We start from the raw sequence: 18,019 nt of genomic DNA on the forward strand, positions 1-18,019 counted from the left end.
GGCCTCTGTCCCTGTGAGTAAACAGCTATACTGACAGTCAGCCACGCCTGGCTACACATCCCCAGCAGTGCTCCCCACTCTGCCTGCAGCCCTGAAGTTTGAAGGATGCACCATGGCTCAGGCAGGTACCTGGTTTGTCTGGCTCTGGGGTTTGGGGGAAGTGAGCTGCCATTCAGTGTTCCCGATAAGATCAGCCAGGGGCAGGGGTGGGTTGGAGAGGCCCCCCAGGGCCTGGGGTCTCCCTTCCACTGAAAGCTCACCAAGAAATGCCCTTGGACTTACAAGGCCTTGAGGGCAAGGACTGAAGCCAGGGCTGTGAAGTCCAGGGAGAGTCTCTCATTAGTCTTTTCTGATCAACCTCACTGGGGTTGAATTTCACTTGGGTCACTTTAGAACTGTCACTGCTAGTCTTGCTCCCGGCAGGAAGCTGCCCATCACTGCCACCAACACCTTTTTCTTTCTCTTGATCCAGAAAGGCCTACCTCATGGCTCTCAGTCTCCAGGCAAGGCAGGGCTTCTCTCCACATGGAGCCACCTCCTTTGGATGGGGATGGGTAAGCAAAGAGGGTTTGGCCATGTCCTCGTCACATTTGAGCCAAGACCAGCATTGTGTAGCTGTCTTTTTTATTTTTTTATTTTTTAAGATTTATTTATTTATTTATTTGACAGAGACAGCCAGCGAGAGAGGGGACACAAGCAGGGGGAGTGGGAGAGGGAGAAGCAGGCCCACAGCAGAGGAGTCTGATGTGGGGCTCGATCCCATAACGCCGGGATCACGCCCTGAGCCGAAGGCAGACGCTCAACCGCTGTGCCACCCAGGCGCCCCGTGTAGCTGTCTTGAATTTGTGGCCCATCCATCTTAAAGCCAATGGATGTTATGGCCATCAAACTTGACATTCGTTTCTCCAACAACCCACATTAGCCCAGGAGTCAGGCTCAAGGCCAGGAGCTGCCCTGTCTGGCCAACAGTTGTCCTCTAACTGTCTAGATCACCCATTAGGTTGAACCAAGAGTCCTGACTCTCCCTGAAGATCCCCTGGCTGTTCCCATGTTTGTATGTCCCACCTTGTCACCTACTTAGTAAAAACTCCAATCTTGTGTGTCTTTGTGTCCTCCAGTGCCACTGTAGCTGTTTTCCTGTCTCTGGGGAGTCAAGAGGGAGGACAGGACCCAATGGGCTGGGGCCATCTTAGTAGATGGTCCATCTTCCCAGTGAACACAGGTCTGCCTCCTGAATGGGAAAAAGGGTGGCCCCCCAAACCTATGCTCATTAGGATCTGCTGGGCTCAGCCAAATTAGTCTTTCCTTTGGTCAGGGGCTCAATGGAGATCCTGTCCCCCACTGCTCATATCTGTGCTTCTCTGCCCATTTTCCAAATGTACTGGTTTGGTTCACACATACACACACACATACACACACACAATCAATAGAGTGCAAAAGGCTGGGGGTTTGAGAGAGATAAAGGAAGCCTATGCCTTCACTGCCCTCGTTCCCAGGTCTACCAGCATGGTGCACGCTAGGTTGCCTGGGGACTGTGCAGCTTAGGGCCCAGCCCTCCATGGCAGCTCCTCAGATCAGGTCGGGATTTGGGACTTGGGCTGATCAGGGTCCAATTCATTGGCCAAGCCAAGACCCAGGTGTGAGGAGTGGTGGTTTCAGAATCATTTAGACCAGAGTCCTTTCTTGCGGCTGCCTCCGTGGATTAGAAACAAAGCACTAGGGCTGCGTGCGTAATTTATAAAATAGCCTTTATTTATTCTAAGGAACACAGTCAAGTGGTAGCTTAAAAAAAAAACAAACCACTTTTTAAAAGATATTTAGTGTTGTGACCTGGCTTCGAGCCCCGTGTGAGCAGGACAGTGGCAGAAGCCACGTGCTGTGGCTTGTCCAGTTCTCCCCTGCCCTGGCAGAGGTTGGACCGTGTTGGCAGAGTTCTCTCTCCGGTCGCTTATCATAAATAATCAGTTTTGAGGCTCATGAGGAACAGAAGAAACATTTATGCTGCTGGTATTTGATCAAAAGATTACTTACAATATGGTCATTCCAGAAGTATAAAAATGTTTTAAAGAAATCACTAATTTGTGCTGTTTATGGGACTATATATATTAGAATTTTAGCATTACTATGGGAGCATAGGATATCTCTACAGATTCAGAAATTTCCCAATTTCTGTGAAATCGACTTCCTGATTTTACTTCATTAGCAAAGACATAGGAGTAACACTCAGTTAAGATCGTTACTCTTTTCGTTGTTGTTTTTTCAGCACAATGGTGTGTCAGAAAGAGAGTCTGGTCCAAAATGCTAGGGGATCTCCAGCAACCAGTAACCATCCTGGCTATCATACCAGAAAAATCCCAAAACGCACGCAGCACTGAGCTGTTTTCACAAGACTTCCTTTCTAATAAACACAACACTTTCTCCTCCTCTCAGACGTGAGCCTCAGATGCTAAAATGCAGATGTGCCAACCGTAGGCACGTTGCTAAGCAGAGAAGGCCAGCAAGTCTGTACGGCAAAGTAGATTGTAGGGCGGAGGGCGTCTGCTGTGTGGCCTCCGACGGGCTGAGGCTGTTCTGTGCTCCCGTCCTGCAGGCAGGTTGAAGCTGGTGCCCCTTACCGGGCATGTAAAAGGGTCCTCGTGGGTTAGAACATAAGGGCTTTGAGGAAAAATACAGAAAGACTCATTAACACGGGAGGCCTACCCCGGGGAAGAGGCACACTGAGGCCTTGTTCCGCGCTCTGGCGGCCTGCGGTTCTCATGCTGAGGGCTGCGAGGACCCCTGGCTGGCCCGAACCATTGATGGCCACCTTCTGCTGCTTTGTGGGGCGCTAAGAGGACGCCGACCTCAACCCAGAGCCAGGGAGGGAAAAATCTCAAGCATTTAAGACTTGGATCAAAAGCCCCCGGAGACCTTCTGTCTGCCTTCCCCCGGATTGCATCTGGTTCGGGGCTGTGAATCAGAATTCAGAATCTGTGCTCCCCAAAGGGGACAGGCAGGCACAGCAGAGAGGAAACACCCAAATGCAATAAATAACGGCCGTTCAGGACCCTGCCCCTCCCCCTCCCCCAGCTATGGCTGCGTGGGGGGGGGTGTCCGCTGGTTCTCCCAGATGGCGGGGAACCCCGCCCCCAAACCACCCCGCACTGCATGGCAGGCGGGATCCGGCTGCCGCTTCTGCACAGGACGGAGCCTGAGTCGTTTGCTTTAGAGCATCATTTATGGCATGAACTAGGAACGTAATGTGTTTACACAAACACACAATTGTACATCGGCATCTTTACAATATTAAAGGAGTCATATACAAGTCTACAGGCATCGTACACAGCGCGGGGTCCGCTGGGGCGCTGCTCCGAGACTTCCCCACCCGGGTGGAGCCAGTGCGCAGGGAAGGGGGACAAGGCCGGGGTGTCCATCTCTGTGCCTGTCGTCTGGGAGGACCCCTCGGGCCGGCCCTTGTTGGAATCCGGAGCCCCAGGTATGCCTTGTGTCCCAGTCTCATTGGCAGGCTAGTGTTAACAGTTTAATTCAAATTCAGTGTGCATATTAGTTTGGGAAAATCGGAGCTGGGGACGGCTTCCTGAGCTGGGGACCCAGAGGATGCTGCTGACACATGGGCCCCTTCCCATGGGGCCCATTCCTGAGGTAAGGATGCGGTGTGGCCCCGTGGCTGGTCTGGATGGGGAGAGACTTATGCAGAAGCCCAGGTGTGAGGACGCTCAGACAGGACTGGAAGCCCCCGGGGCATTAGTAGGTCGGGAGACTCACCAAGTGTGGCCTGCACCCTGGGTGGCAGCAAAGGGGAAGGTCTCAGATGGTTCCAGAGCCATCAATCCCCCACACCCACACACCCCTCTTCCCGGCAGCCCTGCCCTCCTGGGGGCCCTGCTTCAGTTCCTATGGCATTGCCATTCTTGCGTCTGTCTCTGAAGCAGGGACTAGAAGTCTCCGAGCCCCACTCTGCGGGCACCTGGGCCCCAGCGCCCAGGAGCGCCTCTGCCGCGGGGGCGCGCTGCCTGTCCAGCGACGAACTGAGCACCAGATGAAGAAGCGTTGGTCCTTGTCGGCCTCTCTGGCTTGTGCGGTTAGTTCCTTCCATCTTAAATACTGTAGAAAAATAAGCCATCTGTGACGCAAGGAGACCCAGCGGAGTCTGCCACGCGTGGAGAAGGATGGACGGCTCCTCGGGCGTGGGCCTGCTGGCTCCTGCTGACCCCGCCTCGGAGAAGGCCGCGCCGGGCTGGGGAGCCGAAGTGCCCGGAGAACTGTTCCAACCGCAGCATCTCTGGGTCACATCAATAGTCCTTCGGTGGGCGTGCCTCCGGCAACCCACGTTCTGTTGCCATGATACCTGGGGCTCCGGGGCTGACTTTGGACCCTCCAGCCCCACCCTCAGTCTCATGCCCACTGCTAAGCGGGCAGAGGCAGAACTTCCCAGCACTGTTTCCAGGTCCCTGGGGTGTCCCCAGGGCCAGACGGCCTCAGGTGGGCACTGAGGCAGGGCCTAGTCCAGGGGCTCCTGCTTTATCCGGACCGCAGTGGGGGTCGGCTGCGGTCGCCGCTCCTCGCGGCAGAGCACGTACTCGCTGAACTGGGAGGAGTCCACGCCACCCCCACAGGACGCAGCCACACTGAAACCCCTCTGGAACAGCCTCTCCAGGACCTGCCGCAGAAGAAAGAAGGGTCAGCAATGCCCCGCTGCAGAAGAGTTTGCCCGGCTTGGCCTTGCGGGCAGGTGGGCATTAGCCAGGGCAAGCTACCTTCTCCTGTTAAGATCTCATGAGAGAGACTGCCCTGCAGAACCACTATTTGAGTAACCGCAGGAGGGATGGGAGCAGCCAGACCCCAGGTCCCCTCGAGTGACCAAACCTGGGAAAGGCAACCCCACCCTGCCCCCCTCTCAGGGGTCCACAGCCTTGATCCAGAGGCAGAAAGAGACTTTGGGCCCCTTGTCTCTTCTCCAGGGTTTAACCTGTCCCTCTCCCTCCAGACATGTGGTCCCAGCCCCCCTCCCCCACCTCACTGCGGCCTGACTCAATAATAGAGACCCTGCCCCTGGCCTCTGGGCAGCCACCTGCTTCCCTGAGCTGTGAGTCCCAGATGGTTTGAGGCCTGGGGGCTAATCAGCTCAAGGGAACTCGGGGTGGGGAGGAGGAGGAGCCCTCTTGGTGTCTGAGTCTCTACAGGCCTCCGTGTCCACGTGGGTTGGTGCCTCTGTGAGGGGGCGGGTCCCGTCACTGTGTCTGACACCTGTGTCCCACGAGTAGCAAGTTCTGACTGACAGCCTGTGGAATGTGTGCATGGGGGAGGGGGGAGCACTCTCCCCCCACAATGGCCACTCTGCCCTAAGTCTGAAATAGGACTCTGCTCTTGGGTCTGGAAGAGCTGGTGCAAAAGAGGCCCCATCCATCCAGGGCTCCCCAGCTCTGAGACCCATCCGAGGAAGGCCAGCTCAGAACAGCTCTGGGAGGCCGTCTGTGTGCTTGTGGCCGTGGGTCAGCAGGGTGAGCAAAGGGGCTCCAGGCCACCTTTGCTCAGCCTCTGACCTGCCCCCTCCTATGGCCTGGGTTTAATTTGAATCGAAAGGCAGGCTCTGGGTGTCAAATGAAGCACACTTTGTTGAAAATACTCTGGGCCATTTTTATAGAACATCCTTTTGGAAAAAAAAAAAAAGCACAGATCAATTTTTTTAAGTCCATCCCCCAGGCGCCATCATTTAATTATGAGCGGGACATAAATTATGCATCTACACATTGTTGCCTTTTCTGTAAGATGGCACGGGAGGGCTTCACCGTTTCAGGGACCGCGCCTCCCTCCACCTAGCCCCGCTGCCGGAGGGCCAGGGGCGCCAGGGGTGAGGCGGGCGGGGTGGGCGCAACCCTCACCTGCACCGAGTTGAGCCGGCAGTAGCCGTTGAGCGGGAAACGGATGACGTGCGTGGGGTCCTGGTTCCAGCCGGCATTGACAGAGTTGCACATGACGTCCCCGGTCTCGGGGAAGACCTCCTCGATGAGGGCCTTCTCGCCACTGAGCGCAATCCGCTCACCCAAGTCCGGCGTGACCCGCACCACCAGGCAGTCACAGGCGCGGCTGCGGCGGCGCTGCTCTTGCTCCTGCTGCCAGCGCTCCAGCTCCCGCACCATGGGCTGCAGCTGGTAGTACCGCGCCTCCTCGTACAGCAGGCTGAAGTCCTGCGGGCATGCGCAGACCGGACGGCTGCAGGTGCCGGCTGCTCTTTCCAGACTCCGGCCCCCCACGTGCCTTGCCCCCATGCAATTCCGTAGAGCTGTGACCCCCACGGCTCAGTGCGGACTCGGATAGTCGTACCCATTGTACAGATGGGGAGACTGAGGCTCAGGTGAATGTGTACAAGCCCCGGGAGTCTAGCCGTAACCCAAACGGCAGCTGGCACGCACCTTTGCCAGATAACCTTGTGCTCTTCCAATGGGCCTCAAGTCTCTGGAGCAGAGAGGGGCCTCTGGAAAGACCTAGGGGGCTGGACTAGTGGAGCCAGAGGGCTGCGCCTATGCCTGGGGACCTGCTGCCTTCTTAGAATCCCAGAGAGGAGAGGCTGGGCCAGGCACAGGGCAGCAGCATTCTCATTGCAGGGCCTGGGGCTGGCGGAGTGGGGGGGCTCACAGCTCAGCAGGGAGGCAAAGCAGACCTGCCTGGGTGGGATTTTTGGCATTCTATCTACCAGCCCTGAGGCCTCTGATGGTCAATAACTGACCTTCTCAGAGCCTCAGTTTCCCTGTCTATAAAGTGGACATAAAAACCCAGCTCAGAGAAGGGGGTGGGGTCTAAGGGACTACAAAATCTGCCAAGTGCCAGGCCCATCCTGCCCTAGCAGGCAGGTTGAGGAGGTGTCTGGGAGTGGGAAGCCCACCTCCAGGCAGCCCACTCCCAGGCTGGCATGCTTACACCAACTGTCCCCCAAACACATGCACACCCATATTTGCCCTGGCCCTGAGTAGCTTAGGACCCAAGACTTGGGCCACTCATTGGGGCTGAGCTCAAGGGTGGCTGGTGAGCCTGAGGACCCCTGGCAAAGAAGCAAGGAGACCCAACCCCCAAAGAAGGGTCCACCCCACAGGCCTTCAGTCCCTTCCACCTGCTGGCACCAGCCTCTGGAACCACTCGAGGGAAGCCCAAGTTCTAGCTCCTATCCGGGCCTGTCGTCTGTCAGGGACCCATCCTGTCCCTCCACTGGGGTTCCTCAGGGCTCCATCCTGGGCATCTGCTTTCATCCACTCCCAAGGTTTTAAATGATATCTGCACACATTTTTCCTTATAGTGCAGAACATATCCGCCCAATGCCCGCCCACCAATTCCATGCAGGAGTGAGGTGCAATGCTCCCTCCAGCCTGTTCCACCCCTGGGCCTCCATGCATCCACTCAGGACCCAAGCCAAAGGCCAGGAGGCAGCCTCAAGGCTCCCCATAGCCCCCATCGATCCACACTACAGCCTTCTGTGGCCAGTTCCTAAACAGAAATCTAATCTGCCGCTTTGCTCTATCTTTGCTGCCTTCAGGAAACCTCCCTCGGCCTCCTGCTCCCACCCCTCACCCTTACTGCACCCTTCCCCACACAGCAGCCAGGGCTGTCCTTCTGACTGGCAAACCTGATGGTCATTCCCTGCTCACAACCCTTCCATTGCATTCCGGGTAAAATGCCAAATGCTGAGCCCCCCACCAAGGTCCCACCTCAAACGGCAGCTTCCTTTCCCCTCCCCCTTTATATAGCCTCAGGCTGACACCTTCTCTCTGGTTCTGGAAGGGTTCAAGCTTCTTGCCACCCTGCCCCCTCATCAAGGCCCTCACACTTGTTTGCCCCTCTTCTTCCCTCACCCAGAGAAGCATCCTTCCCTCCAAACCCCCTGGGGCTGGGTTCTCCATGGTTCCCCTTCACCACACTCTCTACCTCTAAGGAACATTTGCCCCCCAGGAAATCCATGCATTTTGTTGTTGTTGTTGTTCAACACCTGCCTTCTCACTAGATTGTAAGTGCTATGGGGACAGGACCCATGTCTGCCCCATGTTTCACTGTCTCTGGCCTGACTTTGGTTGTTGGCATACAGTATCAGTTGCATGGAGGACAAAACAGCCCCAGAGCCACTGGGCCTCTGGGTGCAGGAAGGAAGGAAGGACATCTGCTGGCTCGAGCCAGGCCTGAGCTTCCTTCCTCGGGGATCCCCGGTGCCGCGGAGGGGCCCAGCACGGAGGCAGGCCTCTTGGAACCAGGTTGGCTGCCCTGGACAGGCTCGCCCCGGGACCTGGGGGTAACCTTTTGTTTAAAAGGCCTTTGGTTTGGATCAGGGTTTCCCTGCAAGCTGCCAACAAGGAACACGTAGGAAGCTCTAACTCCCATAACTATGGCACACGCCTGTCCTTCAACGCGGCAAACGAAACAGGGTAAGTGCCGCTGCTTAATTGTTGTTACACCCTGATAAATAAGCTAAAAACGTGAGAAAACAAAATTAGTTTAGAAAAACTGATTTAGCCCTCGGCTTCATCGGTTAACTTTTTATGGTTGCCATGACGACCATGGGTCCATTTATTAAGTCACAGCGTCCCCTGTGTAATGCCACCGCACAGACAGCGCAGGGGAGCTGCCGGCTGCAGACTTACCTTGAAGTCATCCGGGAGCAGCAGTTTGGACGTCCGCAGGAAGCTCAGGACATAGCGGAAAATCTCCCCATCCCGGTCAATGAAGTAATGTTGCTTCAGACTGTCCAGGACGATGGGCTCGGTGCCATTGAAGAGGCGGCTTATTCTGGGAGAGAGTGAGAGTGGGGTATGTGATGCAAGGCCAGGCCTCCGGGCCTGCCCCCTTCCCCCTGCAGGGGCAAGGGGCCTGAGGTGTGTCACTCTGGGACTGTGCCAGGCACCACAGACGTCTGCACACACCGCGGGCCATCAGGACACAGCCAGACAGGCCACCAGCACGTGCTCCGTACCCGGCCGACACTCACAAGTCCCAGCCAGAGAGGGACATACCTGGCAGCTCGCACCCACCCGCCGACATGTTCCAGGCCTGGAAAACTAGAGTGAGACCCTGACAGAGCAGCTTCCTTGCCCCACGCACACGAACCCTTGCCAGGCAGACCCACCCCGAAAACTCCTACCAGCCATCAGATACCGCAGCCCACGGCCCCACGACCAGTGAACACATGCAGACCGGGCAAGGCTGTCTTGGGTCACATCCACCTCACCCACCCCACGTGAATGGGATGCACTTGGGCAACGGGCCCAGGATCACATGGTCCCCTCCCTGGCAACACACGCATCACAGGCAGACCCAGACACACCCAGGCAGAGGCCATTCCAGCCAACACGAAGCACCCAGAGACACCACTCTGTACGCTTGACAGACTAGACAAACCACACACAGCCACTCGGGGGGCCCAAGGGGAGGAAGAGAGGCAGGCAGGCGGGCACCACACACTCAACAGTGTGCCTGCACACGAGCTGCGGTGTAAACATGTACACACACACCTCGGTCTATGCACATACACGCACTCGGTATGTACCCATATGCCTGTGCACGCACACACAGAAACAGGTGTGCACCCTGGCAGGAGACAGGTCGCCTGTCTCACAGAAACACAGGACTTTTGGGAAGCTTGCAGGAAGCCCCTGCCTGTCCCCGTCCACTCCAGGGAGGAGGGCTGGGGCCTCTCTAATGCCCAGGGCAGCCGGCCCTATTTGGCTAAGTTTCCTGCTGACCCCAGGCCTGGCTGTGGACAGTTAGGAGCCCCAAGGAGGGCTGGGAACAGCCAAGAGTTGGACTCAGGAACAGGGGGGAGGTTGGCAGGGTCCCCTCAGGGGACCTCCAGAATCCTTTCAGCAGGCACGGCCCCTACCAGCGAAACCCTACCAGCGTGTGTGGACAGCCCGGGAGAGCGGTGGCCCCGGCCTGGGACAGCTGGTACCCAAGGCTCCCGACTCACTGCCTGCACCAGCGAGGACCCTCCAGGGAGGCTCCCCTCTCCGCCAACAGCCCAGTCCTCTGTGCGCCCCAGATCCCCGCTCCTAAGGCCCTACCCTGCCTTGCCATTGTGAGCCAGGGCACACGATCTGGGCAGAAGGAGAGGGGTGAGAATCCCCAAAGCGTCTCTCAGGGCCTCCCATCTGCACTGTCCTCCACTCTGCTGGCCTGGCACACTCAAGGCATTGGCCGTGAGGGCCTGCCCAGGTGTGCAGTAGCCATGCACTCACCTCTTCTCACTCTGGGCACATGGCCGAGCCCTGGTCCCAGCGGGGCCATGTAGAGGGCAAGGCTGCCTCATGGATAGGCGTGAGCAGCTCAGAGCCTAGGATGAAGTGCGGAGAGGCCCGGGCCTGTGGAACCAGTACTGCAGTCACCCGGATACGACTCATCTCAGGACTCCGAAGGCCACTGAGCCCTCTCAACTTCCCAGGCCTGGGGACCACAGCCCCTGCTGGGAGGCCTTGTGGGTTCCAAGGTCTAGTCCAGCTGCCAAAGACCCCAAGGCCTAGCCTCAGCGGAGCTTGGACATTCAGATGTCAGAACGAGGGCCATCCAGGACCCCAGAGGCAGACGGGACTGAGCAAGGCTGCCTGGTCCCATGAACTGTCCTCGCCACACAGTGGAGGGCCCACACATGGCACTGGTAGGAAGAAGGACGAACCACATCCACAAGCAAGCCGGCCAGACCAAAGCCTCAGCCTCCCTGTGGAACTTTCTCCACCCTTCCTGGTTGAGCTCAAACACTCTGCAGCAATGTTCTAGGCCTGGCTATGTTGCCAGTCTCTCCAATGCCAGGGTTGGGTTCCACACCATCCCGTTGGTCTAGGGCCATCCCACATTCCAGGGCTGGCTAGGTTCTAGGTTGTCTTATTAGTCCAAGGCTAGAAGGTTCTCAATCTGCCTTATTTTAAGACTGTTTCTAGCTATTACCATCAGTGTCTCTTCGAAGAACAATGGCTTTTCATGCCCTTGGGGTCTGAGGCTACCAAGGATGTGAGTAGGTTGAGGGCAGCGTAGGACAATTGCCACAAAAGGACCCCCCTCCACCAGCAGGGTCTTGAGAGCCAGCTCCTTCCCTGGGTCACCCTCTGACACAGGCTGCAGGGTTCAGAAGTCCTTCATTGAATAATCTGGCCAGTTCTGACCCCAGCTGACAGAGGTTGTCTTTTTTTTTTAAAGCTTTGGCTCCAATTTCTTGCATGTTTCAGGGGAAGGTTTTATTAGTTCTGAGCTCCTGGCTTAATTTGCTGCTTCCCACAGCCAGCACGGACACCAGCTTGGGACTGTGACGGCAGCAGCTAATGGATGTCCGGCAGCCCTGGGCCGCCGTGCTCTGCTCTTTCCGGGTGTGGGCTAATGGCGGCTCCTGGGCCAGCCAGTGGCGGCACCTGCTCCCTGTTGTCGGAGCCAACAGCCCGGAGAAGCCAAGAACCAGAAGCAAGGGCATAGTCCTGTGGGCTCAGGGACCCGCGGCTATGGGGCACCAGCCCCCTGGTCTCACGGCACTGCCAGGCAGGACTTGCCTGATATCCAGGCCCCCTGGGGTGACCTTAGCACCCTTACTTCTCCCTCTCTTGGTGACTCATACATCAGTGCCACTGGGTGAGGGATTGGTCTTGGTTTCCAGGATTGGTGAAAAAACGTTTTTTAATTTTAATGATTCACTTAAAGAAGGACGAGAGCGATCTGAGGGGCTCTTGCCAGCACAGCTGTCCAACCCACTTTCCAAGACCAGCCTGACCCACTGTCGCCTGACTGTCCTACGGGTCACATTACCCCTTGGCCTCTAGGCCAAAGCTTCAGGCCCAGGGAGCAGCTCTCCCCTGAGCCAGAAGCCATCCAGGCAAGAAAGACAGATTCATCTCAGAGCCCCGGCCCAGGGGAAAGAATGCAGACCGCCACCGCCTCTGGGCGCATCCTGCTGCCGAGGGTCCCACATGCCAGATCACGGGGCCACAGGGGCCTCCGTCCCCCCAGTGAGAGGGGCTGCCCGAGCGCAGAGCAGGATGAAGGGCAAGGAGGAGCTGCACCGTGGGTAGGGGTGGGTGTGGGGAGGGCTGGCCCCTGCCCTTGCTGATCCCAGGCAGCAGCCTGAAGACGAGAACGAGGCAGCCATTCCCCGCAGGCCCGAGCTGTGATTACTCTAGAAAGGCAAGTGTCTGATTTCAAGAAACACTCTTCAGAGAGGTTGTGGGCAAGGGTTTTATGAATTTCACTCACAAACGTCGTCAACCGATTAAGGGATGATCTATCTCAAACAACTCAGGAATGCCGCAGAAGGCAAAATTGAAATTAAATAAGCAGAATCCATCTCCCATCCTAGACAGAGCTCTGCAACCGAGTGCACAGGCCGGCACTGCTGGTGTGGGCTCGTGGCTGCTGCCCCCGCAAGGCCCCGGGTTCACAAGCGCCCCAGGCCTAGCCTCTGTTGGGCTGAGGGAATGGAGTCCCCACCGCCACCTGTGCCCCGGACTCCCCAGCTTCGCACTGGACTCTATACCCACCTCCAGCACTGGCTCCCCGCCACCTGTGCCCTGGACGCTATACCCACCTCCAGCACTGGCTCCCCGCCACCTGTGCCCTGGACGCTATACCCACCTCCAGCACTGGCTCCTCGAGAGAGCCTTCCTGCCCCTGCGGTGGCTCCACCCCGGCCCTTCTCAAGTTGCCAAGAGCTCGGAAGCCTCGGCGCTGAGCCACCACACCGGCGACAAGGCAGACTGACAAGAAAGCTTCCCAGAGATGATCCCTCGGTGTCTGGGGGATTAATTAACTCCTCGTTTTTTTTTAAATGTATAAAACAAGGGCGATACCCTGCAGCCTTGTCCTTCCTGCTGCTCAGCCCTCCATGGTGGCTGTCTTGCCGTGCCAGGAGCAAGCAGTTGTGGGCTCTGCGAGGCGCACGCTGCGTCACCTCCAGGAGATGCTCAGAGACCCATTCCCGCTCCGGTCAGCCCTGCTGCTATGCCAACAGGAAACCAGGTCTGCCCCCGGGAGGGTCATGCCCAAGTGGCAGGAGCTGGGGAGCCGGTGGCGCCAAGCACCTGCCACAAATGGGCCCAGAAGCTCCAGGGAGCTGGGCGGAGAGCAAGGTGCCCTGCCGGGAGGCTCCTGGTCAGAGACACTTCGACTATGGATGGGGGTATGAGGCTCATGTTTATCCATAGCCCGGGATGTGTCTGAACATCTTGGAATTCCTAGCTCGTCATCCCCCCCCCGCCCCGCCCAAGGGAGCCTGCTGCTACCCCTCAGGGTCTAGCAGGGACCGCTCAAACAGACAACGATGGCAGATTGCAACTCCCACTCCTCCCTCCCCTTATGTACTTAACCGAGGGTTGGAGTGGGAAATAGGATTCAGTACTTCTCTCCAACGCCATCCCAAGGAGTACACAGCGTGGCTCACAAATGATCCTCTGCAAAGGCCAGGCCTGAGTCTCAGTCCAGAGGAACCCGAAGGTGCCTGAGATTCCCCAGCCAGCTGCTGGCTAGTTTCAGGTGGGGCTGGCTCTGAATGAGGGGCTTCTGCCGGTGGGTCAGGAGCTCCACCGGCACTTTAGATGCCACCAACACAGGATCACAAGTCCTTGTATAAAGCATCTTTCGAGACGCAGCCTTGGCCTCCGGAACCCTAGTGCTCCGGGTCTGGGAGAGCAGGTGAGCCCTGGAGAGCCTGCCTGTTGGCTCGCAGAGGAGACAGACCCCACTGGCAGCAGGCGGCCGATGCTGCCAGGAGCCACGGCATGCCCAGCGCCATGTGGGGCTCGGCTCTTACCTGGAGTCGGGGTACTTGGTAAGCGTGGCCAGGCTGCTGGTGTACATGTGGCCTCCCACATCGATGTGCACAGGCGCGTTGGACTTGGTGAGCTGGGCTGGCAGCGGGATTCCCTGGGCAGCCAGGGGAGACACGGGCGACCGGGTAAGAGATAACCGGGACATGCTTCCTCCCTCCTGGAGATGGAGACAAGGCGAGAGAACAAGAGTTTCTCCACGACAGAGCCGTGCACTCCCTTTATTGCCAATGTGATCACAGATCTAATCAGATCACTTCTGCCTGTGCCTGATCACATATTCAGCTGACAAATTATGGCCACCACTGTAATTAAGTGTATTTGCATCATTTTCTTCAAAGTACCAGAGGGAAAAAAGAAAGATGCTTATTAGCAATAAGAAATCAAGAAAAAAAATTTTCAAGGTGTCAGCCTCCAGGGGCATAAAACAAACTGCAAAATTCTAATTAAAGGTCGCGGGCTTATGTGTTAGATGTGAAATATCCCCTGACAAACGAATCACCAATTTGTGAATTGGGATTCAGGGGTTTTTGCAAGTTTGTCTCAGTAACGAGACACCTCTAAATTAGTGACTTCCTCAGCACCTAAGGCGTTGAGTTTTATACATGTAGTAAATTTCACATCAAATTAAGAGCATTTTTGTTTCAAAAAATACATAATCGTATAGCCAGTCAACAGCCATCCCTTGAATGTGGTGGCTGTGAGGACGGGCGGCCGGTGAGTAGGCAGGCGCTGGGGAAAAGGGCAAAGAGGGGGCCACCGGCCGCTGCCCCAGCCCACCCTGCTGGCTCTCACCGCAGTGCCGGCGCTGCCGTGGGCGTGAAGCGAGGACCCGCTCGGCCGCTCCTTGCGGTGAGGCATCTAGGCTTCCATCGCTGCCCAGAGTATCTGTGGGAAGCACCGACAAAACCACAGGGCTTTTACTCCTCAGGAGTCGTGGGTGCCCGGTCGCCCAGAGTCAAAGATGCCTGGAGTCATCCTTTCTGCCTGTGCTCTCTGGGACCCCCACACCACACAGCCCTCTCTGGATTCCACCCGCCACTACCCTGTCCCCATGCTCCAAAGCCGTAAGAGCTCACACACACACACACACACACACAAAATCACACACAAAATCACGCGCGCGCACACACGCACGCACGCGCGCACACACACACACGCGCGCGCACACACACACACGTGTTTTCTGGGCAGCCCCATGTCTGCTAATTCAGTTAATGACAGTGCTGAAGCATGTGCTCACCATTATTGCCCCAAAATGCTTCAGCACAAATCTGATTTTCCTGGTATTTTGGTTCAGAGCCACGTTACCAAGCGTGTCTCCTCTTGCATCAGCAGAGAACCCCGTGGACCACAGCCCAGGGAGGATCCCCCACCCTCCACGGGCTGGGGAGCCCAGGACCTCTCTGAACACCGTCTCCACCGTGGTTAAGATGTAGTTTGTGGGTGGCCTGACACAGAGCAGCCTCGTTTGGCAGAAGCCAGGGGAAGAGCCAAAGTCATGCAGGAAGCCACCTCTTCCCTAGAGCTCGTGAGAGAGGAACCTGTCTTTGTTTGCCTAGCCTGCACCTCTGCAGTTTGTCCCCAGACCCGCAGAATGGTCCTGTCTGTGCCTAATGTATTCCAGGTCCCCTCGGGAATCACACACACACCCCCCCCAAGGCATTAGAGAGCTGGCCAGAAGGGAACAGTCAGCAGCTCAGCAAATGGACCCTCTCTCCTGGTCCTCCCCAGTCACTCAGCAACCTTCCTCTATGCCAACGACCACCTGAACCCTAGGACACTGCATGCAGGAGGGGTGGAGGTGTAGGCAGCCCCTTGCATGGACTTGAGGCTGTCTCCTGTGGCACAGTGAACACCCACACCCAGCCACCCACCCCACACACGCTCGCCCCCCGCAAGCCTACCCTGGACTTATCTCTTATAGGTTTGACTTATGTCTTGAAATTCAACCTCCAATTTTAAAACATGGACCAAGGTCCAATGAGCATCATCAATCCTGCCAATTGAAGTAAGGTTCCTCTCCCAGGATTTGTTCTGCCCTCGTGTCCTAGCAAGTTCCCTGACACGAAACTGGGATTGGGGGGGGGTTGCTATTAGACAGTGATACTTAATTTATACTCTCACTGGGGTTTACTCAGGGTCTGCTGCTTGTGACATTCCTGACTTCTGGCCAGCTCAGAAAAACCAAGCAGGTCACTTATCTCAAGGAAGTTCTGAAAGACCAAAACAGACCTCAGGATGGGTGATCCTGCCCTGGGAGGCTCTGCTGGGGGAGGAGTCAGAAGGAAAGCCACACTGAGGATAAACTGTGCTGGAAGGAATTCCGATGGAAATTCTATCAAAGCGGACTGCGCAATGTTTTCCCAACTACCAGGAACGCGACTCAAGTGACATTTAACACCAAGTACCCATCACAAAAGCTCTTCAGTCCTATTCTCATCCAAGCCTCTTTTCCGCCACAAGCGCAACCTGATGTTCACGGCAAACCAGAAACTCACCATTGGAAGCCCCAGGCTTTACGCCTCGACCAGAACCTCCAGGGCTGCCTCGGGCAAACGCATCTGTGCAAGACAACGACCTTTCCCGGACACCACTGCTGAGGTCAGAAGCACAAAAGTGGGTGGCAGTAAGACACAAGTTCAGTCCTTCAACACCACCAGCAAACCCCCGACCCCACGACCCAGCCCCAGCGCGCAGCGGCCGTCCCGAGGCTCGCCCAAACCGCCTGTTGCAGGGGCCTCCGCGGTGTGGTGTGCTCCGGGGCCTGCGGGATTCCAAACTGGCTAGGTACTGACCTGCTTCTCGGAGCTGCGGTGGGAGCCCCGGGTCCCGCGCCCGCCCGCCGCCGCCGAGCCCCGCCCGCCCGAGCAGAGGGAAGCGAGCAGAATGCCACGCTCATTTACACACAAAATGATTTTGTGTCCCATTGTGCTCGCAGTTGTTCAGCTCTCTGGGGGTGATTAAACTGGCTGAGCTGCGGCAGCTTGAGACGATTTCACTAAATCGCTTCTTCGTGAAGTCGCTTCTTTGCTAAGCTGTTATTTTAACCATAAAAGGTAAACAGAAGGCGCCTCGCGAGCTCCCTTCAGCACTGCGCCCTGGGCGCCAGCCGCGGGCGAGAGTGCCAGGGGCCTGCAGAATGGTCCGGGGGGTGGGGGTGGAGGGAGTGCGCCCGGAGGGGGGCGAGCGTGCCACCTGGTGCGCGCCAGCCCCGCCGCAGAGCCCGCCGGCCGGTGTGAACTTTGGGGAGGCCAGAGCCGGCTGGGCCAAGGCCGGCGGCGCCGCGGGGCGGGGGTGGCCACGGAACCCGAAGTGCCTGGCAGGGCGGGGAGGGGTGTGCGGCGGGGGCGGGGCGGAGGACAAAGTTAAATCAAGAGGCAGACACTTAGAGACCACAGATGGGAAGCTCGCCTAATTAAGGACGTAAAAGCGCTTTTGTTCTCAAAGTTTATTGTTGCCGGGATTTAAAAAAAATTAATTGAAACTAATGCTGTTATTCACTCGTGCAGTTAAATTCCTTCATGCACATTTGAGACACGGAGTGAAAACTTGAAGCTTATCTTTCTGCAGTCGAGGTGGGGGGCGCGGGAGGACGGAAAGGCGTTTGGGCTACGGGAGAGGGGCGTTTGCGAGTGTGTGCCCGATGCGCGCGTCCAGGTCAGGGAGGACCCGCGGGCAGCCCAAGCCGGAGGCGGCCACCGCGTCTCCGTGCGGCCCGCGCTGGGCCCCCGACCCCGTGCACCTGGGACCACCACCAGCTCGCCCGCCCCTCCCGCCCCGTCTCGGACTCTGGGGGTGGGCGTCAGAGGACGCACATCTGTCCCGTTAGAGACTTTTTCTGATTTGGGCGCCAAGCCGGGCCCTGTGCGCCCCAAAGCCCCAGCTGCGTGAGCCCGGTTCTGACCCCGGAAACTCGCTGGCCCTGCAGGGCGCTCGGCCCTGCACTGAGGCCCGAGTGCCGGGACCTGCAACACCCCCCCACATCCCGCCCCGCGCGGCCGGAAGCTCCGCGCCCGCCCGCGTGGGGAGGGTCCACCCGGGGCCAGGGCCAGCCCACGTGGGCAACCCCCCCTCCCGCGCCAGGCCTTTGTGCTGGGTGCCCCCGCGCCGCCAGCCCCCGCCGCCCTACACGGGACAAAGCAGCCGCCCCCACCCAGGTCCGAACCCCAGCCGAGCGACTTTCTCGGTATCGCCGCCACTTTGGTGCGCGGCGCTGAGCGGTGGCCGTCCGCGCGGGGCTT

At 57.6% G+C, this 18,019-nt stretch overlaps 1 protein-coding gene across 2 annotated transcripts; it reads right to left on the reverse strand.

The window, feature by feature from the left end:
- Positions 1-1,735: 1,735 nt before the first annotated feature.
- Positions 1,736-16,592, reverse strand: KCTD15 (potassium channel tetramerization domain containing 15). 2 transcript variants are annotated; one of them, XM_034638539.1, is made up of 7 exons: positions 16,574-16,592; positions 16,277-16,371; positions 14,571-14,663; positions 13,760-13,935; positions 8,625-8,769; positions 5,883-6,188; positions 1,736-4,660 (listed from the first exon to the last, which is right to left on the reverse strand). In XM_034638539.1, exons 3-7 carry the CDS (start codon positions 14,634-14,636, stop codon positions 4,502-4,504), a joined length of 852 nt encoding a protein of 283 aa, XP_034494430.1. In that variant the 5' UTR covers positions 14,637-14,663; positions 16,277-16,371; positions 16,574-16,592; the 3' UTR covers positions 1,736-4,501. The 2 variants fall into 2 exon arrangements, with proteins under 2 accessions (XP_034494430.1, XP_019661456.1); XM_019805897.2 differs by lacking the exons at positions 14,571-14,663; positions 16,574-16,592 and having other exon boundaries at positions 16,277-16,465.
- Positions 16,593-18,019: the final 1,427 nt, after the last annotated feature.

Source organism: Ailuropoda melanoleuca, chromosome 12 (genome assembly GCF_002007445.2).
Source record: "Ailuropoda melanoleuca isolate Jingjing chromosome 12, ASM200744v2, whole genome shotgun sequence".
NCBI classification, from domain to species: Eukaryota; Metazoa; Chordata; class Mammalia; order Carnivora; family Ursidae; genus Ailuropoda; species Ailuropoda melanoleuca.